Below are 24237 nucleotides of genomic sequence, written 5' to 3'. Positions count from 1 at the left end.
TTTTTTTAGGGATATTGCGTGATGAGTAAAATTTTGAAAAAAACTTCGAAAAATAAAATAAGCCACTGGGAACTGATTTTTAATGGTTTTAACCCTTCTGAAATTGTGATAATGTTCCCCTTTAAAAGGAAAGGCCATGTAACACAGTGGTGAACATGCCCTTTCCCAACTACTTTGGCACGTGTTGCAGCCATGAAATTCTAAGTTAATTATTATTTGCAAAAAAAAAAAAAAAAGTTTATGAGTTTGAACATCAAATATGTTGTCTTTGTAGTGCATTCAATTGAATATGGGTTGAAAAGGATTTGCAAATCATTGTATTCCGTTTATATTTACATCTAACACAATTTCCCAACTCATATGGAAACAAGGATGCATATGCAAAAGTGCAATATATTTATTTGTACAGTAATCTATTTATTTATATTTGCACCTTATTGCTCTTTTATCCTGCACTACAACGAGCCAATGCAACAAAATGTTGTTCTTATCTGTACTGTAAAGTTCAAATTTGAATGACAATAAAAGGAAGTCTAAGTCTAAAAAAACAACACAGTTGAGAGAAAGAGAGTACACAATCGATACACGAAGCAAAGCTGTCTGTAATTGACAGCTATCAACACCAATCATTTCATTCCGCCCTTAAAATAGGGGCACCTGATTGGGTGGGGACCCCAGGGCTTCAGCCCAAATAAGCCTGTGCATAAAGGCTGCCATGTCTGCAATCAAACATTAAAACAGTTTCACGGGTGTACTTTTTTGTGTGTATCCTTATACTGCACCGACGACAAAGAAGGTCTTGTGGTTTTAATCACAGAACCAAAAACTGACCTTAAGTACGATACTGGAAAGCATTTCTGTCATGCGTGTACAGTACAATATGGCTGAAGAATTACACCACAAAGTCAGCTGTGTTTAGTGTCAACTCCCATTTCCTGAGCGTCATCACAGTACTGGTGACCGTGCTATTTTTTTTTACGACGATGATACAGGGGGTCGGTGGATTAATGGTACATGCTTCTGCACGTGGGTCCGATTCCCAGCCTGGGCCACAAGACCTTTCTATTGAAGATATCCATTGCATGTCCCAAACATGGTGAAATGGGAGGGTTGAGTTAGGGAGCTTCTGTTGTCAGAAGTAAGCCAAACAAGTAATCTGATGGATTCACTGTCGCAACCCAGGATGGGAAAAGTCAAAACGCATCAACAAAGTACATTGCAAAAAGTCGGTGTTCAAAAACAAGAAAAAAAAAATACAAAAATGAGGGGTATTTTACTTGAACTGAGCAAAATTATCTGCCAATAGAACAAGAAAATTTGGCTTATCAAGACTTTCCAAAACAAGTAACCTCTATGAACCCCAAAATACCTTAAAATAAGTATATTCTCACTAATAACAAGTGCACTTTTCTTGATAGAAAAAAACAATATGAGACCTTTTTTCTCAATATGTTAAAAAAGTTTCTTAAATTGAGTAAATGCTAGTGTCATTATCTTGACATAATGATATGCGCTCGGCATTACATTTCTTGAAACCAGCAAACTTATACTAAAAACAAATTTATTGTTCTTAATGGAAAGGCAACAAGGCAACTGCGTGTTACTCTCGGGGTCTACTAGCCGCTCAGGCAAATCATATTGTCTAAAAATGCATTTTCCCATCGATAACATGACATCATCGCGCCAAGTGCGTGCTCTTTCAGTCAATTAGTGTGCATATATACAGCCCGGCCCCCGGCAAAAAAATTTTCTAATTGTAATTTTGAAGAATTCATCTGAATGTGCATGAACCTTTTCTGTTCAAAATTGTTATAAATGTCACATGTTAAATGTTTAAATATTAACTGTCAGTTTGCTGTACTGTGCCAACTGTACTACTATATGAGTACGTATTTTCTATTGTTTCATTGAAAATAAAACAGCAAAAGTCCATTTGGCTGTCATCTGTTTTAATTATGAGACACAGTTGTGTCAAAGTCATGATTTTTTTATTTCACGCTTGAAAAAAGAAATTTTTACTTTGAAAAAGCAGTTTTATACTTGTGAGTGTTGATGACACAGCTTTGCCACAGTTGATAATCTAGTTTCAAGCATGTTTTACTCAATGTAGGTCATAAAATCTCAGCAACAAGCTGTAATATCTTACTGAGATCATTTAGGACCAAAACACTTAAAACAAGTAAAACACTCTAATATACAATCTGCTTAGAGAGAAGAATTATCTTATCAGACAGAAAATAAGCAAATATCACCCTTATTTGAGATATTTAATCTTACTTAGATTTCAGTTTTTGCAGTGTATGTCAAGGTTTTAACTTGTTTTTCCACATGCATGAAGTTGACTGCAACAAGCCTTCCTCTCCATTTCTGTAGCTGCTATATCACACGTCCTCAAAGACTGTGTAGCATCATTGTTCTATATACAGGTGAAACTCTAAATGTTTAATATTGTGCAAAGGTTTGTTTGTTCCAGCAATTAGATTTACAAGGTAATGTATGAGATAGGCTCATAACATGTAACTCCAGATATTTCAAGCCATCTTTTGATACCATTTTGATAATTACGACTTGCAGCTTATGAAAACCTCAAATTTAAAAATCTCGGAACATGTGGGGTTTTCAAAAACTGTAAGCCAAGATGAAGTTCAAACCCCGGCCGAGTCATACCAAAGACTATAAAAATGGGACCCATTACCTCCCTGCTTGGTACTCAGCATCAAGGGTTGGAATTGGGGGTTAAATCACCAAAATGACTCCCAAACGCGGCCACCACTGCTGCTCACTGCTCCCCTCACCTCCCATGGGGTGGAACAAGGGGATGGGTCAAATGCAGAGAGTACTTTCACCACACCTAGTGTGTGTGTGACTATCAGTGGTACTTATTAATAAAGGCTTGACATATTTTACTTTTCATATAGTGAGTTTATATCACAAAATAGTTTCACATTTGCAGTTAAATTGCTGACATAAATGAACTTTTGCACATATATATATATATATATTTTTTAGGCTCACCTGTATATTTTGACACATGTATGGTGGGTAAGAATGTTACATTTTTACTCCAAACTTACTCTGCCTTTAAGATAGCAACCGAAACTGATCAATTGTTACCCTTTTGTCCCAGAACAAATTGTCTCGCTTTTAAATTTCCACTGCATTTGCATGCCTTTCTAATGCATCCATCCATACATAATGTATCATACATTGTTTTTGCAGGCTGTGTGAACATGGTCGCCAATAACCTCCTGTCTTGTCTTTATCAGAAGCTGTTTTTGTGACTCAGCTGAGCTCCCATCTGTGTGACACAGCAAATAAGAAGAAGGAGCACTATGGTGAGCACAGCCCGATTTGTGGGGAAAAACAACACACCTACGCACATAAAAAGACAATTACCAACTGCCTAAATGAAAAAACACTCCATGTTACACACTGTAAAAATTCTACGAATCCGACTGGTAATGGCTTTATTCCATTATTCTGACTTTTTTTTAATGTTGGATATCTATTCTTTTTTGAATGATGTGCGCTTTTGTCTGGTTTCTCACAGAGAGCTGCTCACAGGAGACGGCACTCGCTGCAGTTAGAACACTAATAGACCTGGGGGTGAGTGGCAGTCTTTCTATATTCTGTGTGTGCAGTGAATATGATCAAATATACAAACCCAGTTTCCATATGAGTTGGGAAATTGTGTTAGATGTAAATATAAACGGAATACAATGATTTGCAAATCCTTTTCAACCCATATTCAATTGAATATGCTACAAAGACAACATATTTGATGTTCAAACTGATAAAAAAAATTTTTTTTGCAAATAATCATTAACTTTAGAATTTGATGCCAGCAACACGTGACAAAGAAGTTGGGAAAGGTGGCAATAAATACTGATAAAGTTGAGGAATGCTCATCAAACACTTATTTGGAACATCCCACAGGTGAACAGGCAAATTGGGAACAGGTGGGTGCCATGATTGGGTATAAAAGTAGATTCCATAAAATGCTCAGTCATTCACAAACAAGGATGGGGCGAGGGTCACCACTTTGTCAACAAATGCGTGAGCAAATTGTTGAACAGTTTAAGAAAAACCTTTCTCAACCAGCTATTGCAAGGAATTTAGGGATTTCACCATCTATGGTTTGTAATATCATCAAAGGGTTCAGAGAATCTGGAGAAATCACTGCACGTAAGCGGCTAAGCCCGTGACCTTGGATCCCTCAGGCTGTATTGCATCAACAAGCGACATCAATGTGTAAAGGATATCACCACGTGAGCTCAGGAACACTTCAGAAACCCACTGTCAGTAACTACAGTTGGTCGCTACATCTGTAAGTGCAAGTTAAAACTCTCCTATGCAAGGCGAAAACTGTTTATCAACAACACCCAGAAACGCCGTCGGCTTCGCTGGGCCTGAGCTCATCTAAGATGGACTGATACAAAGTGGAAAAGTGTTCTGTGGTCTGACGAGTCCACATTTCAAATTGTTTTTGGAAACTGTGGACGTCGTGTCCTCCGGACCAAAGAGGAAAAGAACCATCTGCATTGTTATAGGCGCAAAGTTGAACAGCCAGCATCTGTGATGGTATGGTGGTGTATTAGTGCCCAAGACATGGGTAACTTACACATCTGTGAAGGCACCATTAATGCTGAAAGGTACATACAGGTTTTGGAGCAACATATGTTGCCATCCAAGCAACGTTGCCATGGACGCCCCTGCTTATTTCAGCAAGACAATGCCAAGCCACGTGTTACATCAACGTGGCTTCATAGTAAAAGAGTGCGGGTACTAGACTGGCCTGCCTGTAGTCCAGACCTGTCTCCCATTGAAAATGTGTGGCGCATTATGAAGCCTAAAATAGCACAACGGAGACCCCCGGACTGTTGAACAACTTAAGCTGTACATCAAGCAAGAATGGGAAAGAATTCCACCTGAGAAGCTTAAAAAATGTGTCTCCTCAGTTCCCAAACATTTACTGAGTGTTGTTAAAAGGAAAGGCCATGTAACACAGTGGTGAACATGCCCTTTCCCAACTACTTTGGCACGTGTTGCAGCCATGAAATTCTAAGTTAATTATTATTTGCAAAAAAAATAAAGTTTATGAGTTTGAACATCAAATATCTTGTCTTTGTAGTGCATTCAATTGAATATGGGTTGAAAAGGATTTGCAAATCATTGTATTCCGTTTATATTTACATCTAACACAATTTCCCAACTTATATGGAAACGGGGTTTGTATTTCTGACAAGTAAATATAAGTCAAACTCATTTCAGCTCCCAAGTAATGCGAATGCTCTGATGAAGAACTAAATTCAACTTCCTTTGAAGTTTTTTGAGCACGTTTGGGGTGACCTAATATATGAATGAATAAAACAAAAACTTTGACAAGGCCCCCGATAAATGCTTGATGATCACAGCTTGAGATTCAGTACAAGAAGGGAGGCCACGAGAGGTCGCCTTCAAATAGATCGCATCTCATCTCCTCTGAACCTGTGAGGTTCAAAGCCAAGGAGAAAAGCTTCAATCCAAAATCTTCAGTCTCCGAAGAGATGTAAAGTGAAATCTATTCTCCTGACGCGGGCGAGGGTCGGCCACTCGCAGCAGGCGTGATGTAGCGTGTATACGCGCACATCAAAGTGGCAAAAAACTCTCCAATCTCCTGACTCTCCCCATTGACGAGTCAGCTCTTCAGCCTGTGCAGCCATCAGCCTGCTCTCTGCTATCATGTGTGAGATGGGAATCATTGCATTTAAAAATAGAGCCCCATTGACCTATATATTGGCAATTATTGCAAGAGGCAATTATTAACGCTCTTATCGGGGTCAGAAACAGTCGATGTCTTGTTTCCAAGATCTGAAATCCGATCTGCTTTTTTACCCTTGCGTGTCAAATCATGTGATGTCCACAGGAAATATCGTATCAATTTAGATGAAGCTGTGTGAAAAGGGCTCTGTCATTTCTCCTTTTAACATAACTTTCACATGGTTTATTTATATGGTCCCAATTATTATTTCTTTTGTGAGGGGTGTAACAGGACATTCATTCGTAATAGGTTTTAGTTCCCACATGGTATACATTGAGTGACTCACTGGGTACACATCTCTTTGGGGCGGCATACCTCGGTTGGTAGAGTGGCCATGCCAGCAACTTGAGGGTTCCAGGTTCAATTCCCGCTTCCACCTTCTAGTCAGTGCGAATGTGTCCTAGGGCAAGACACTTTGCTCACCTGCTCCCAGTGCCACTCACTGGTTTAAATGTAACTTAGATATTGGGTTTCACTATGTACAGCGCTTTGAGTCACTAGAGAAAAGCGCTATATAAATATAATTCACTTCACTTCACTTCACAAATTAATCATGCAGGAGTCAATGTGTCAAGGAGAAGCCAGAGCTTGAAAACCCTCTTCCTTAAAGTCTCCTGTTTGGGAACACTTGGCCTTTCCGGTAAAATTTTAATTTGTAATAATCGACTCGTTCTAGGCCAGGGGTGTCAGAGTCAAAGCCCGTGAATGAATTATCTATGAACGATCTATGGTGATATTTGAGTAGTATTAGAACCGGTCCGCAGGCCACAGCTTAGACTTAGAAAATCTTTATTGTCCCTGAGGGGCAATTTGGTTTGCAGCAGTAGTCATTAAAAAACAAGGTTCAACAGTAAAACGAGGTACAACAGTTAAAAAAAAAAGGTGCAACAGTAAAAACGAAGTACAACAGTAAAAACAAGGTACAACAGTAAAACAAGGTACAAAAATACATAAAATACATACAACATACAAACCATCATGAAAGCATTGAGCTAAAAACTAAAAACATTTGTAAAACAATAAAAACTAATCATCACACGTCACTTCCCACTAAAGTGACTGCATAGCAGCTAAGCTTGTTTAAGAAGCTCATTTGTAAAGGCAACAGCTGAGGGAACAAAGGATCTTATGGGTCTGTTGTTTTTGGCCTTTCTATTAGTAGGGGAGTACCTGCATCCTGAGGGTAAGAGTCTAAACTCTGAGAAGAGAGGGTGCTGAGGGTTGACCAGAATTGCCTTTGCCTTCTGGATGACTCTGGCCTGATAGATCTGGTTCAGGGGGTTCAAGGTAGTGCCTATGGTCTTTTGGCACACCTTGATTATACCACCCAGTCTATTTTATTGGCCACACTGAGGTTACCAAACCAGGAAGTGATGGAATAAGTTAAAATAGATTCAATACAAGATGAATAGAACATCCTCATCAGTGTCCTATCAAACTGAAAGCCCCTCAGTCTCCTCAAGAAAAACAGCCTCTGATTGGCATTCTTACAAATACGGTCAGTGTTGGCATCAAAGGTCAATTTATTGTCTAAAATTGTGCCTAGATACTTGTAATCACGGACTATCTCAACAGCAGAGCCATTAATGAGAATGGGTGCTTTGGCAGGGGGATCACGGCGAAAGTCAATGTACATCTCCTTCGTTTTATCGCCATTAAGCTCCAGGTACGAATCATCGCACCATTTTACGAAGTTCTCCACAACAGGACCGTGGTCTAACTCTTTGTCCTGCAGGAGGCTGACTATGACTGAGTCGTCGGCAAACTTAATATTGTACCTTGGCTGAAGTGTGCTCTGACAGGCATTTGTGTACAGTACAAACAGCAGGGGGGGACAGGACCCGTCCCTAGAGTAATCCTGTGGAGCATAAGCGAGCATCAGCCGCCTGCTGCTGTTTTGCACGCACCAATACTCCATCAGTGTTGGCGCTGATGGAGTCCCAGGGACTCGATCAAGTCATAAAAATGGGGTCCCACAGTACATTTTTGGGGTCCCACATTTTTGTAAGCGTTTTGAAAACAAATGTATGCATTATCCTGTTATATCTCACATTCTATATTGTGTTTTGGAAAAAGGTTGTCATAAACGTTACTTAATTCATTAGAAAACAAATACAAAAGAAAAAAATTTTTTATGCATATGTAAATGTATTCAGTTATATTCACTTTCTTCTTTCCCTCATGGATCCAAACTTTACTGCTGCTGGTATTTTTTTCTATATGTGTTTATTCTATTTTTTGGCTAAAGTAAGTTAAAGAAAACAATCTGAAGTTGTCTTTATTTTTTAGTTTTAATGCCATGATTTTAATAGTCCAGCTTGCGTGTGCAGAGATTTTCCTCCATGCGGCCCCCGAGCTAAAATGAGTTTGACACCCCTGTTCTAGGTGGCTAGCAATGCAGCTATTGGTAGCAATCCATTCTGCCTCTAAATCACTTTAAAAATGCATCCAAAAACCAACAATACTTCATTTATGTTCCGTAACCTGTATAATAACTAAGCTGTAGCAACATTGTTATTGTAAGAGTAAACACTGAATACTGCTTTCCTAGCGTATCAACACATCGCCTTGCTATGGTATTAGCCATAAGCTAGCTTCTGCGTCTGCTGCTGAATGGCTTTTGAATTTGTAATGCACCACACACTGCGATAGGACATCAATCTGTACTGACTGAAAAATATAAATAATCATATTACAGTATCTGTAAAGTATAAGCCCACATTTCATGTTTTGTTTGTACACAGCTCGACAATGTATGTGTTGTAATGACAAGCATGATCAGTGCTGCATGTGTCATGATCAATATTATAGTGACACACTCGGACATTTGTCTGTTTGGTCGAGCTGGCCGGAGACATTTTTATTCCAGTTAATTTTGGTTATGCACTCCATTTATGTCTGCATAGCTTGGCTCCAAGCTCCATATTTACATTGTCAAGTCACGCTGGTCAGGACTTTCTCGGCTTCCGTCTGCTCCAACCTTTCACCCTCTCTTTGTGCTTGCTGAGCTTCTGTAATCAGCAGTTTATCCTCCGTATATTCGTGTTAAGAAAGATAAGGTTGTGAATCCTCATTGTACAAAACTGTGTCATCTTCCCCGTCTATTACGAAGTCTGCCATGATTAGAAAACACACAGGTTTGTTTCCAGGAGTAAGTAATGTTAAAAATGACTAAAATACAGCAAATATTGTATATTTTAATATTGTTATGAACATGTCCGTTACTACATTTTATATATATATATATATATATATATATATGCTTGCGATGTGTATATAAAACGTTGATGGAGGGTTTTGAAGTGTATTAGGCTACAATGGTGACTCATTAACCGCACCTTGGAAGGTTGTTCTTTTTTCTTAATTAGACTCTTAAAATCTTGTCTCCTATTATGATCGTGAATGATAGGCATAATTCCCCAAAAATGCAGTTCCCCTTTAATGGTGCTTGGAAGCCAAAAAGGAACTCGCACGTCTGCATCATCACACTTTCCCTGAAATAAGTGGAGTAAACCAATACTAAAACTAAAATATGTTGTCATATTTATCGTTTTTTATTTGAGAATTTGACTTATGGAAAGATTACCAAGAGGGAGTTTGCTGTTTTTTATGTTTCTAAGAATGTTTACACAAACGCTAAGCCGTTTTGTTTTGCATTTTGTTCCAGACCAAACTGTGAACTTACAACTGACATAGTACTAAAAACAGTGATTATGGCATAGAGTTACATACCGAATAATACAACTATAAATACCAGCATCAATGTAAGAATGTGGAGGGAGTGAATGTATTTTAGTTGTGTGTCGTGCGCTTTGAGCCATAAAAAAACACTGTTTAGATCTAATCCATTATTATTATTAAGTAGTAGTGTTTGTGTTCCCGTCAGGTCCTCATGGAGGAGCAGCGTGAAGAAGGAGTCTTCATGGGAGTCACATCCTTGTTCAAGTTACCAGCAAACAGGCAGAAAGTGCAGCGCTTCATTTCCAAGTACCTGTACAATTGATAAACAGTAGGAGGTGGTGATACTGCAGTCCTAAACTCATTGACGTCAAAGACGGTTCTGCGTTAGAAAGGTTGCCCGCTGAGCCGCAAAGGCCTTTTGGGGTTAATTGCAATCTGATTTTTCAGATATGAGACATTGATTTAAAGTTTGTTTTTTTTCTCTTTTGTAATATCATTAGCATATAGCTGCGGGAGACAAAGATTATGAGGTTGCTGTAATCAGCTGTGAGGGGATGATGATGCAGAGTGATTTCCCCATGTTTACACTGAATGGGGTGCTTTTTTTTGCAACAAGTTTGCTTATAATCTCTGTTTTTTCCGTTGTTTGAAGATAATAGATGCACATGCCAGTGAGGCCCACTTTTGCTTATGTCATGTCATTGTTAAACTAAATGCTACATTTAGTATTTTTGTTTATAAAGACAATAAGTTCGAATTATTTTGATTTATTTTCCTAAGCAAGTCATAACTGTTAGCCTTGTAAAAACAGTCATGAGTTGCACCGCAACTGATTGACTAAAAGACCTTTAGCAGCATTCACCCCAGCAAAATCCTGTCACAGTGCAAAATCAGCATGAAACTCTACTGCCCCCCAGCGTTGGTCAGCATGTACTGTTCAGTCCAAATGCAAAACCCATAGTATAATGTAAAGATGTGCAGATATGAAATATGTCTGCAAAATGTACCTTGGCATTGAAACCCTAGTGCTAATTCAACAAAATCCTACATTTCTTGCAGGCACATACAAATATTTGTAAAACCTTATCTTACAGACAATCAAGATATGGTCCATGAATTATAATATTTTATTTCTGGATGAAAAGTGCAACTGGTAATGTTGATAAGGCTTGGCAGAGGTTTAGATGACTTTGTTGATGATGGAGCCTAGCTGGTCTATTTGGCACTCCACCACATCGCCTTTCTGAAAGACAGAACCTTCTTATCAGGACCAAAATACTGGTACCAATACACAAACAGCCACATTACAGCTGCACAATTCAATGAGATGCAATACAATAATGGTAATATTGTTAAGTAAGCATATCAATCAAAAATTATTTGTGAAGGCATACTTGTAATAGATTGTTTGGTGTACTTAATGTTGTGGGCCGGATTTACTATAGGTTTGCGTGTACGAAAACATGTGCAAACCTGATCGCACACACAAAGCTGATCTACTAAATGTGTGCAAAGTGTATTGGGCCTGTAAAGTGAGCAGAATAAGGCTTGCAATCCATTTTGAATCTGTCTTCATGAATATGCAAAATGTATGCTCATAATTTAGCACGCGCAATGTGATTCATTAACACTCATCACCGTTTTGCAAGCACTATTTAGCACGTGTCTAAAGACGTGCAAACTGACAGTGCACAGACAGACGATGGACAGAAAATCCTCCGTCATACATGTGTGTGTCAACCTTTTGGACGGTCAGAAATAAAAAAAATATTAGACTCATCTATTCAGCAATATCATTTTATAATTATATAGCTGCTAATAACTTAAAGGCCTACTGAAACCCACTACTACCGACCACGCAGTCTGATAGTTTATATATCAATGATGCAATCTTAACATTGCAACACATGCCAATACGGCCGGGTTAGCAATTTTAAATTCCGCGCGAAATATCCTGCTGAAAACGTCTCGGGATGATGACGCCTGCGCGTGACGTCACGGATTGTAGAGGACATTTTGGGACAGCATGGTGGCCAGCTATTAAGTCGTCTGTTTTCATCGCAAAATTCCACAGTATTCTGGACATCTGTGTTGGTGAATCTTTTGCAATTTGTTCAATGAACAATGGAGACAGCAAAGAAGAAAGCTGTAGGTGGGAAGCGGTGTATTGCGGCAGGTGTTGTGCCGGATAACGCACCCCCGCCGTAGAATGCACCCCCTGACTGTTGTGCCGGATAACACAGCCGGTGTTTCATTGTTTACATTCCCGAAAGATGACAGTCAAGCTTTACCATTGGCCTGTGGAGAACTGGGACAACAGAGACTCTTACCAGGAGGACTTTGAGTTGGATGCGCAGACACGGTACCGTGAGTACGCATGCAGCTGCGGCTTCCAAACATTTGATCGCTTGCCCGTCCGTGCGTGCCGCTATGTGCATGTCACGTACGTAACTTTGGGGACTTTGGGGAAATATATGTGCTGTATGAACTTTGGGGAAGTGAACGGTACTTTGGGCTGTGGGATTGAGTGTTTTGTGCAGGTGTTTGAGTTGTATTGGCGGGTTATATGGACGGGAGGGCGGAGGTGTTTGTTATGCGGGATTAATTTGTGGCATATTAAATATAAGCCTGGTTGTGTTGTGGCTAATAGAGTATATATATGTCTTGTGTTTATTTACTGTTTTAGTCATTCCCAGCTGAATATAAGGTCCCACCCGCCTCTCACAGCATCTTCCCTATTTGAATTGCTCCCACTGCCCTCTAGTCCTTCACTCTCACTTTCCTCATCCACAAATCTTTCATCCTCGCTCAAATTAATGGGGAAATCGTCGCTTTCTCGGTCCGAATCGCTCTCGCTGCTGGTGGCCATGATTGTAAACAATGTGCGGATGTGAGGAGCTCCACAACCTGTGACGTCACGTGCATATCGTCTGCTACTTCCGGTACAGGCAAGGCTTTTTTATCAGCGACCAAAAGTTGCAAACTTTATCGTCGATGTTATATGGCAATATCGCGAAATGATCAAGTATGACACATAGAATGGACCTGCTATCCCCGTTTAAATAAGAAAATCACATTTCAGTAGGCCTTTAAGAAGCTGATTAAAACAACTTCAATTGATGCGTTTAGTATTTAATATTTTTTTAATGACGTTCGTTTTTTCACATAGAATATATATTAAAGTATTTCTTATATGAATAAAACTTCTTGAAGTATGCATTTTTTTGCGTCTTTAGCACAGTAAGTGCAGCCTCTCTCCCATGAGCACACCTACAGCGCTGAAAATAGGGGGGAAAAAGTGGGTTTCACTGTAAATCCACTTTGAACTGTGCCTAAAATGCCCATAAAAAGTGGTAAATGTCTCCTGCATGTTTGAAACATAGAGGTAGGAGCATGATAACATGAATGTGCAGTAAATAGGATAGGAGTGTCTCCGTGGTGATGCCCCGTATAGTACACGCAAAATCCTCACCTGCACCACTTTACAATTGCACATGCAGGGTTAGTAAATAGCATGCAACACGCCCACTAATAGCACAAACTGTTTTATAGATTGCAAATGCTATTTACCGCGTAGTATTTAGATCTTAGTAAATCAGGCCCTAAATCGGTAATGCGTGTGAATGTTTTTGGTCTACATGTGCCTTGCGATTGGTACTCCGCCTCTCCCCCGAAGTCAGCTGGGATAGGCTCCAGCTCACCCAAGCAGTATAGAAAAAGTATGGATGCTTATAACGTGAATGTGAAGGTTTAGTGTGCACTGACAAACACACACTCACAGCTTGTTCTGCATTTTTATCAACTACATCACACACCTTGAGGAAGACGGGCGGCTTTCTGAACACACCCACACCAGGAGGGGTGCCTGTCAGGAACACGTCACCAGGAGTTAAAGTCACAAACCTGACAAGAAGCAGAAGCAAGGTAAGATTCACGCTTCCGTCAGTCTACCCCAGGGCAGCTGTGGCTATGAAAGCAGCTTACCACCACCAGGTGTGAATGATTGATGGGTTCTACATGTAAAGTGACTTTGGGTACTTAGAAAAGCGCTATATAAATTCCAGTTATTATTATTATTATTAAGATATATTTTAAAGAGATACTACTAGCATGCTCAGTGCCTCCTAATTATTACTGACTTATCACTTTTCACATGCACTTTATTTTACTTTGGAAAGATAAGACCTTACAGTGGGAATGTCTCCATGGTAAATTGTATTAAGTGTATAGGCAATGTTTGAAGTAACATCCTACGTAGAAGTGTAACAAAAGAAAAAACAAAAGTTAGCCGGGGTATAACTCAACTGAAATGGAGTAAAACTTCTCATTCTTTTGAATATTACCTCATAGACACATAATGGAGAGAGCACAGGAAAGTGTTTACCAGAGAATTACTGTACTGTAATCCAGGAGTTCTTGACCTTTTTGACCTTGAGGCCCAACTTTTCCACAACAGAGGAGCCCGGAGGCCCACTCAAATATTAACACTTAATTATTGGGGCTGTAACGGCTTAAAATCTCACAGTACGATATTATCACGGTATTAATGCTGTAGTACAATATTATTGCGGTATATGTCTAAAAAAAAAAAAAAAAAAAGCTTGGTAAAAATGCCATAGTGTGTAAAATGAAGTGTCAGTAATTTGTAGGATAAACACACTAACTGTAATTGAACACAAACCTAATGCTAAAATGTTTTAATCATATGTATTACTACAAACAAGTATGTCTAAGTGCAAATAATTAGGAACACCTACTCTTTCAAGCACATATTAAAAATAATAACTTACAGTTGATGTCTTTAAAGCAGGGGTCCCCAAACTACGGCCCGCGGGCCGGATCCGGCCCCCCAGCATCCAAAATCCGGCCCACAGGAAGTCCCAAGTTTAAAAAAAAGTTTTTTTGTTTAGTAATTTTTTTTTTTTTTAATCTTTCCTTTCTAATCCATTTTCTACTGCTTGTTACTCTTGGTGTCTCCTAGCCGCTTAGGCAAATCATATTGTCTAAAAATGAATTTTCCCATCGATTTCGTGACTGTTAAATGTTGATGAACATCAATGTTGATTGATGTTAAATGACAAAACGGATTATAAAGACAGTGTATATATATATATATATATATATATATATATATATATATATATATATACACAGCCTGGCCCCCGGCCAATTTTTTTTAACCCAATGCGGCCCCCGAGTCAAAAAGTTTGGGGACCCTTGCTTTAAAGTAACAATGTAAACATCCAGTGTAAAACAATAATGTACAGTTTGGTGTCTTTCAACTTTTTTATTACAGGAAGCAGTGTGTTCTACGTTGGTAATTTTTATATCAGTCTGGAAGATGTTTCTCAGAAAAGCAAATTATCAATATATCTTTTCTGTGTGAAGGCTTGAGGTGGTGACTTCTGCAGCCCTGCCTTCCACCTGAGTGCAGCTTGAATATGCTCCAGCCCCACCACGTCATCCACAGACAAGCAGTTGAAAAATAGATGCATTCAGGATGTATCAGGCAGCTTTTTAGTTTACTCGTACTTCCCTCATTGAACATTTTTTTGAGTGATTTCTCGTCGTGCGGTGTGACGAGACCGACTGGCTCTGTGTTGCCTGGGAAACGCTCGTTTTGCAGAACGCAGATTTTCTTACCTGCGCCAAAGAGTTTATGTTTTGGCCTGGGCTTGTTTGATTGTCTGTCTGGTAGCAGCATAACTCAACCAGTTATGGACAGATTTAATGTCCAAAAAACTATTTATGTTATCTACGACGAGTACAAACACACTTTACTTACTGCTTACAGCGTTTAACGCCCCATCTTGCCGTTACCTCGCTGCGCAGAGGATTCTGGGAGATGTACCGTATTTTCCGCGCTATAAGGCGCACCAGATTATAAGGCGCACCTTCAATGAATGGCCTATTTTAAAACGTTGTTCATATATAAGGCGCACCGCATTATAAGGCGCATAGAATAGACGCTACAGTAGAGGCTGGGGTAACGTTATGCATCCATTAGATGGAGCTGCGCTAAAGGGAATGTCAACAAAACAGTCAGATAGGTCAGTCAAACTTTATTAATAGATTACAAACCAGCGTTCTGACAACTCTGTTCACTCCCAAAATGAATAAACAGCTGTTTTATTATTCTCCCCGAGGTAAAGTCAGTGACGTGGTGTTTTGTTTATCTTTTAACAACAGCAAGGTATAACATGTAGTGCAACATTTACATCACATAGTGGAGGGGAACTTTTCCCTGATTCAATAAACAGGTAAAAAACAGTGATACTGTTACGGTAAATCAAACGTTAGTGCAATCACAATATAGTAACACTCGAAATAGTGCAGAGCAATAACAATATATCAATAACTCAACGTTGCTCAAACGTTAATGTCACACAACACAACACACAAAATAAACATGTAAAGCTCACTTTATGAAGTTATTCCTCATCCACGAATCCCTCCAATTCTTCTTCTTCAGTGTCCGAATTAAACAGTTGGGCGGATACGGCATCCAACATGCCGTATCCGTCTCGTCGAAGTCGTCATTAATCGAGTCAGTGTCGCTGCTGTTGTCTAGCAGTTCATCTTGTTGCTTCCTCCACTTCCGCACTATTGATTCCATCCATCCATCCATTTTCTACCGCTTATTCCCTTTGGGGTCGCGGGGGGCGCTGGAGCCTATCTCAGCTACAATCGGGCGGAAGGCGGGGTACACCCTGGACAAGTCGCCACCTCATCGCAGGGCCAACACAGATAGACAGACAACATTCACACTCACACCCACACACTAGGGCCAATTTAGTGTTGCCAATCAACCTATCCCCAGGTGCATGTCTTTGGAGGTGGGAGGAAGCCGGAGTACCCGGAGGGAACCCACGCAGTCACGGGGAGAACATGCAAACTCCACACAGAAAGATCCCGAGCCCGGGATTGAACCCAAGACTACTCAGGACCTTCGTATTGTGAGGCAGATGCACTAACCCCTCTGCCACCGTGAAGCCCACTATTGATTCGTTAATGTTAAATTATCTCGCTGCTGCTCTATTCCCGTGTTCTACTGCGTGACTGATCGCCTTGAGTTTAAACTCTGCGTCGTAAGCGTGTCTCCTAATGGAGCCATTTTGGGGTCTTTACATAAACACACAAATGGAAATGAAACGGCACGCCTCGCGCAGTCATATATCCCAGCATGCACCGCGCACTTCTACTTCTACGGGGGAAAATGAAGTCGGCAGCTGCTTACCGTAGTTGCGAGACCTGTTGTGGCTCAATATTGGTCCATATGTAAGGCGCACCGGATTATAAGGCGCACTGTCAGCTTTTTAGAAAATTGGAGGACTTTAGGTGCACCTTATAGTGCGGAAAATACGGTAGTTTATTTACAGACCCGACCAACACTAAAATGCCAAAAGAAAACTACACTCACCAAGTTTTCATTTGATACCGTCACGCGTCACGGTATTATTGAGAAGACTTTAAAACTGAAATACTGTAACCGTTACATCACTATCATTTAGTCATTGTTATCTTGATTGAAGTCGTTTTTAATATTTATAGCTTCCCAACTCGGACTAGAATTATGATTAGAAAAATAAGTATGAATACACTGCATAAAAAGGGACTCATAAATAACTGATTAAATTAATATACACAAAATCATGTTGTGCTCAAATAAACTAAATTGATAATGCATATGTTTCCTAACTACATTGTCAATAAAATTGAAGTGCAAATGATAATACAGCTTCACCACTCTAGTCACATGTTTTGCACTGAAGAAACTTCTCTATGACTGATATTGTCATTACTGCCAAAAGTGGTGAAAAAGTGTATGAAAACTGCGGACCTCAGCTGAGAAACAGATATGTTTTGCCAGCCTATGGTTAAGAAACACTGCAGTAATGAATACATGTCAGCAGGCAGAAGACATAGTATTGATAATTTCTGAAACATTGTAAAACTGGTATTAGGTTGCCGTTGCTCTAATGTATTTTATTAGCTTGATTAACAATCTGGGATTTTTGTAAATAAACTGCACACATTCGGTAATGGCACCATTCCCAAATTATGTCGGCTCTATTGATAACCTCACTAACAACTTTGACAATGCCCTGCGCGAAACCATTGATAGTATAGCACCGCTAAAACAAAAAAGGGCCCCTAAAAGGCGCACCCCATGGTTTACAGAAAAAACTAGAGCTCATAAATTATCATGTAGAAAGCTGGAACCCAAATGGCGCGCGACTAAGCTTGAGGTTTTCCATCAAGCATGGAGTGATAGTTTAATATCTTATAAACACATGCTTACCTTAGCTAAAGCTAAATATTACTCAAATCTCATCCGCCTCAACAAAAACGACTCTAAATATTTTTGTTTAGTACAGTAGTATCGCTAACCCAACAAGGGACTCCTCCCAATAGCTCCACCCACTCATTGAACTCATTAGAAAGGAGATTAAAGACAACGCATCCCAGCTACAACTGGGTTCTATAAACACAGATACAAATGTATATACGACGGATACTGCCCTCCAAAATAGTCTCTCTCTTTTTGATGAAATAACATTAGAGGAACTATTACGGCGTGTAAGTGGGATAAAACCAACAACATGTTTACTTGACCCACTTCCTGGGAAACTTATCAAGGAGTTTTTTGTATTATTAGGTCCATCAGTGCTAAATATTATAAACTTATCACTTTCCTCTGGCACTGTTCCCCTAGCATTCAAGAAAGCAGTTATTCATCCTCTGCTCAAAAGACCTAACCTCGATCCTGACCTCATGGTAAACTACCGACCGGTGTCCCACCTTCTCTTTATTTCGAAAATCCTCGAAAAAACTAAATGAACACTTAGTGTCTAACAATCTCTGTGAACCTTTTCAATCCGGTTTCAGGGCAAATCACTCTACGGAGACAGCCCTCGCAAAAATGACTAATGATCTACTGCTAACGATGGATGCTGATGCGTCATCCATGTTGCTGCTTCTTGATCTTAGCGCTGCTTTCGATACCGTCGATCATAATATTTTATTAGAGCGTATCAAAACACGTATTGGTATGTCAGACTTAGCCTTGTCGTGGTTTAACTCTTATCTTACTGACAGGATGCAATGCGTCTCCCATAACAATGTGACCTCGGACTATGTTAAGGTAACGTGCGGAGTTCCTCAGGGTTCGGTTCTTGGCCCTGCACTCTTTAGTATGTACATGCTGCTGCTAGGTGACATCATACGCAAATACGGTGTTAGCTTTCACTGTTATGCTGATGACACCCAACTCTACATGCCCCTAAAGCTGACCAACACGCTGGATTGTAGTCAGCCGGAGGCGTGTCTTAATGAAATTAAACAATTGATGTCTGATAACTTCTTGCAACTCAACGCCAAGAAAACTGAAATGTTGATTATCGGTCCTGCTAGATACCGACATTTATTCAACAATACCACCTTAACATTTGACAACCAAACAATTACACAAGGCGACTCGGTAAAGAATCTGGGTATTATCTTCGACCCAACTCTCTCGTTTGAGTCACACATTAAGAGTGTTACTAAAACGGCCTTCTTTCATCTCCGTAATATCGCTAAAATTCGTTCTATTTTATCCACTAGCGACACTGAGATCATTATTCATGCATTCGTTAAGTCTCGTCTCGACTACTTTAACGTATTATTTTCGGGTCTCCCTATGTCTAGCATTAAAAGATTACAGTTGGTACAAAATGCGGCTGCTAAACTTTTGACAAGAACAAGAAAGTTTGATCATATTACGCCTATACTGTATATACCTTTATATAACTATATTATACACATACATACCTATATATATATACCTGTACTGGCTCACCTGCACTGGCTTCCTGTGCACTTAAGATATGACTTTAAGGTTTTACTACTTACGTATAAAATACTACACGGTCTAGCTCCAGCCTATCTTGCCGATTGTATTGTACCATATGTCCCGGCAAGAAATCTGCGTTCAAAGAACTCTGGCTTATTAGTGATTCCCAGAGCCCAAAAAAAGTCTGCGGGCTATAGAGTGTTTTCTATTCGGGCTCCAGTACTATGGAATGCCCTCCAGTTAGAGATGCTACCTCAGTAGAAGCATTTAAGTCCCATCTTAAAACTCATTTGTATACTCTAGCCTTTAAATAGCCCCCCTTTTTTAGACCAGTTGATCTGCCGTTTCTTTTCCTTTCTCCTCTGCTCCCCCCTCTCCCTTGTCAAGGGGGGACACAGGTCCGGTGGCCATGGATGAAGTGCTGGCTGTCCAGAGTCGGGACCCGGGGTGGACCGCTCGCCTGTGCATCGGTTGGGAACATCTCTGCGCTGCTGACCCGTCTCCGCTCGGGATGGTTTCCTGCTGGCCCCACTATGGACTGGACTCTTACTATTAGGTTAGATCCACTATGGACTGGACTCTTACTATTATGTTGGATCCACTATGGACTGGACTCTCACAATATTATGTCAGACCCACTCGACATCTATTGCATTCGGTCTCCCTTGGGGGGGTGGGGGGGGTTACCCACATATACGGTCCTCTCCAAGGTTTCTCATAGTCATTCACATCGACGTCCCACTGGGGTGAGTTTTTCCTTGCCCTTATGTGGGCTCTGTACCGAGGATGTTGTTGTGGCTTGTGCAGCCCTTTGAGACACTTGTGATTTAGGGCTATATAAATAAACATTGATTGATTGATTGATTGATTGACATACAGTTAATCTGGAAAGTATTCACAGCGCTTCACCTGTTCCACAGTTTATGTTACAGCCTTATTCCAAAATAGAATCAATAAATACCTTATAATGACAATGTGAAATGTTTTTTTAAAACATTTTGCAAATTTCTTAAAGATAAAACAAATAACAAAATCACATGTAAATAAGTATTCACAGCCTTTGCTCAATACTTTGTTGATGCATTTTTGGCAGCGGTAACAGTCTCAAGTATTTTTGAATACGATGCCACAAGCTTGGCACACATGAAACCAACGCTTCTTATCCAACATGTTAGAGATTGAGAGGTGCTGCAAAGAAGAATGGGAGAAACTGCCCAAAGGTGCATCAATTAAGTATTGAGAAAAATATGTAAATAATTATGTACAGTACATGTGATTTCTTAGTTGTTTAATTAATTTCAAAAAGCTTAAAAAAAATTGTTCACATTGTCATTGAAGGATATGTAGAATTTTGAGGACAAAAATAATTATTTAAAATTTTGGAATAAGGCTGTAACATAACAAAATGTGGAAAAAGTGAAGCGATGTCAATACTTTCCGGATGCACTGTATGCAAGTCAGCAGGCAAGAGGAGCTTGTATAACCTGTAAACTGTTCTGAAAATTATTTATTATAATTTATGTACCAAATAATATATTACGAGAATTGTCTTGGATTGAGAATCAGTTTTGAATCGAATCATCACCGCAAGAATCGGAATCGAATGATGCCCAAAGATTCCCACCTCCAGCCTTAGGACTTTGGATTTTTACTATATCAGATGTAACAAAGAGGATACAAATGATATCAAGAAGTCCAAAAAGTTACACATAGAGATGTGCTGCAAAGAGGTGGCATTTCTGCTCAACTTGACTGTAATGGACAGCAAAACCGATGAGAGGTCCTCTATTCCGCCCATAAAATCCAATAAATAACCATTCAAAAAGCGCCAACAATACTACATTTACATTTCATGATTTGAAAATGAACCGAGTATTAGTAAAATTGTTATTATAATGGCTAACGCACACAAACTATTCATTGCGGCGCCGTGATCACTACCTTGTGTCCCTATGTTTACATTATCGAGTGGTCTGCTAATTCCTCGCTTCCCTGCTCCTTTGAAGTTTGATGTAGATCATAAATCATGCCTCACACCTGGACAGAAGGCGGCAGAGGATGTAATCCGACACGTTGGTACACTTTGACATCCACGTTAGACCCAGGAATGGCGAGAAGGACACGAAAAGACGCTTGGCCAACCCCCATTTCTACGCAAAGATTATGAGACATTCTTCATCTAAATGGGAATATATGAACTAGGGCTGGGCGATATGGCCTTTTTTTAAATATCTCGATATTTTTAGGCCATACACGATATACAGTATATCTCGATATTTTGCCTTTGCCTTGATGCATATAATCACAGCAGTATGATGATTCTATGTGTCTACATTAAAACATTCTTGTTCATACTGCATTAATATATGCTCATGTTAAACTTTCATGCAGAGAGGGAAATCACAACTAAGTTAATTGACCAACACTGTATTTATTAAACAGTTATTAAGCAGTGGCACAAACATTCATGTCATTTCAAAACAAAGTACAAGATTGTCAGAGACATTTTAAAACAAGCTATTAATGCACTTTAGTGCACGATGTCCTCAAGATGACAAATCAAAACAACACTAAATTAAAGTGCACTTTTTGTACAGAACGCCACTACAATAGTTTAAAACAAATAAAGTGCACTTTTGTGCATGATGTCACACAAGATATTTTAATAACTGTCAAATATAAATTAGCTGCATAATAGGAAATCAAATAGTGTATGTCCTTCGCTATGTGGTAGGTTCCTGCGGACGTTATCTCCTTATGTCGTGGACTATTTGTTTCATACGGTGTTGATCTGGAAATGGTTGCCTCGGCATGTTGTTGGTGTGGCACTGAACGGAGATGTTGACGTGCGGAGTTGTAAGCACTCTTCATTCTCAAGCGGGTGACTTTTCAAATGATGCTACATATTAGCAGTAATGCTACTCTTTGTAGCAACGACACTTGACAAATTACGGTTGTCTGTTTGACATATTCCCACTTGAAGCCAAACCACCGCCAGACGATGGACCCCGTGCTGTTTTTCTTGGGAATTAATTCTTCCTTCATTTGTTACCAGATTCGCACCTTCTTTCTCTCGTATTACCACTCGCACGACAGCTAACTTTAGCCATGATGCTACCTCTCTGCTCAGCGAGGGCGTATACGTATGTGACATATGTAAGAAGGTGCGCTTGTTTATGTCTCTGTGAGAAGCAGAGACTAGAAAGAGTGAGAAGAGCATGTAGTGTAATGCCCGCAGCTAAAAGCAACTGCGTGAGAACGTATACTCGAATATCACGATATAGTCATTTTCTATATCACACAGAGACAAACTCCGCGATATATCGAGTATATAGATATATCGCTCAGCCCTAATATGTACATCGTAGCACTCTGCATCCTAATGACAGCAGACATTGTACAGTAAGTGATGTTATATTATGTTGGTTGGCTCTCATAAAGTCTGCAGTGAGCAGTAATCAGTGATGGAAAAAAAAAAGCTAACTTTGTATTGCGTTTTTGAAATTATTGCGCCGTGTATGCTTAAAATTATAACATAACGTAACTATTAAATGTTATTATAAATGTGCCCGTTACTACTTTACATATATACTTCAGTATGTATATAAAACTTTATTGGAGATGTTTGGATGTTTTTTTAAGGGCTTTATAGGCAGAATGGAGCAGCTTCCATAGGCTCCCTTGTAAGCAGACTTTTGATCGCATTTATTTATTATTTAGAATGCATTTTAAAAAAAAAACCATCTGTAGTCAAGTCTTACATAATGATTGTGAAGGAAAATTCCAAAAAAAAGTGCAGTTTTCTTTTACGTAAGGAACACACCCTTAGTTTTGTTTTCACTTTTGAGGTACTAAATCAATCAATCAATCGAAGTTTATTTAATACAGCCCTTAATCACAAGTGTCTCAAAGGGCTGCACAAGCCACAACAACAAGAAAGCTAAACTTGAACTCCAAATTGTGTGACTTTTGTAACTTTTTTCAATGTATTTACCATGTTCTTGATTACAAATGAATAGATGTTATGTAGTGCATGAAATTGCATAAAATTGTAAGGCACTCGTAAAAACTAGTATGTACTCACTTTGACACCCAGGCAATCAGCACTTCGGTCTTGAAGATCATCTGGTCAGTGTTGCTGCTCTGGACCTCGTCTCCATTTACCAGGCAGCGAATGCCCAAGTTGTGAGGGTCTGGAGGTCATTTTTAACACTTTTACTGTCAATTCATGATGTACACCTGCACAATCTACTGAAACCCAATACAACCATCTATGCAGGTTATATATCATTATCCAAATGAGCATTATCTGTAGAAAAGGAATATTTGATAGAACTTTGGCAAGAGTGTAACTGTGTACCCTGTGAGTGAATTATATCTTTAAAATGTCACATTAGGAGGGTAGGTTGTGACTAAACACAAACGCTGACTCACCTCGCACAGCATCAGTGGTTACTAACGCAGGGCCGAGGGGACAGAAGCTTTCAAAGGTTTTTCCCAGCAGCCACTGCTTTCCGTTGCGCTTCATCTGCCAGTCGCGTGCGCTGACGTCATTGGCCACCATGAACCCCGCCACATAAGAGAGGGCCTCCTCCTCCTGAACAATGACACACATCACACCGCCATTCATTTGTTTGGAGCTTTAAATGTAAAATGTGTCATGTATGCAGTATATCATAAAGGTGAATACACCACTTCCAGCAACCATTTTTATTGTATCTTCCCAAAGCTCAAAACTATTTAAAAAAAATGTGCTTAATCAGTCAGTACACAGCTTGTTCAGCAGTATAGAGATACTTTGATCTACTGAAACACTCAACACATGCTATTATTGTCTAAATAGCTGGCATAAACAATTAGTACACAGAATACCAGTGTTGGGACTAACGCGTTACAAAGTAACGCCGTTAGTTTCGGCGGT

The 24237-nt window shown here is 39.6% G+C and overlaps 2 protein-coding genes across 6 annotated transcripts in view; one reads left to right on the top strand and one right to left on the bottom strand.

Annotated features, from left to right (window-relative positions):
- Positions 1-10229, top strand: part of gpat2 (glycerol-3-phosphate acyltransferase 2, mitochondrial) — a 280683-nt gene extending 270454 nt beyond the window's left edge. For both annotated transcript variants that reach the window (XM_061928930.1, XM_061928929.1), the window contains 3 exons: positions 3267-3335; positions 3551-3606; positions 9687-10229. In XM_061928930.1, coding sequence (XP_061784914.1) covers positions 3267-3335; positions 3551-3606; positions 9687-9803 — 242 coding nt within the window. In that variant the 3' untranslated portion in view covers positions 9804-10229. The remainder of the gene's footprint in view (positions 1-3266; positions 3336-3550; positions 3607-9686) is intronic.
- Positions 10230-10590: 361 nt separating this feature from the next.
- Positions 10591-24237, bottom strand: part of fahd2a (fumarylacetoacetate hydrolase domain containing 2A) — a 32506-nt gene continuing 18859 nt past the window's right edge. For all 4 annotated transcript variants that reach the window (XM_061928934.1, XM_061928931.1, XM_061928932.1 and 1 more), the window contains exons 5-8: positions 23751-23913; positions 23401-23509; positions 13297-13384; positions 10591-10724 (exon numbers count right to left, since the gene is read on the bottom strand). In XM_061928934.1, the coding sequence (XP_061784918.1) occupies positions 10662-10724; positions 13297-13384; positions 23401-23509; positions 23751-23913 (423 nt within the window). In that variant the 3' untranslated portion in view covers positions 10591-10661. The remainder of the gene's footprint in view (positions 10725-13296; positions 13385-23400; positions 23510-23750; positions 23914-24237) is intronic.

The sequence above is a fragment of the Nerophis lumbriciformis genome, linkage group LG33 (genome assembly GCF_033978685.3).
Source record: "Nerophis lumbriciformis linkage group LG33, RoL_Nlum_v2.1, whole genome shotgun sequence".
Taxonomy (NCBI): domain Eukaryota; kingdom Metazoa; phylum Chordata; class Actinopteri; order Syngnathiformes; family Syngnathidae; genus Nerophis; species Nerophis lumbriciformis.
Note: the sequence above shows the minus strand (reverse complement) of the source record. Positions and strands in the feature narration are given on the sequence as shown.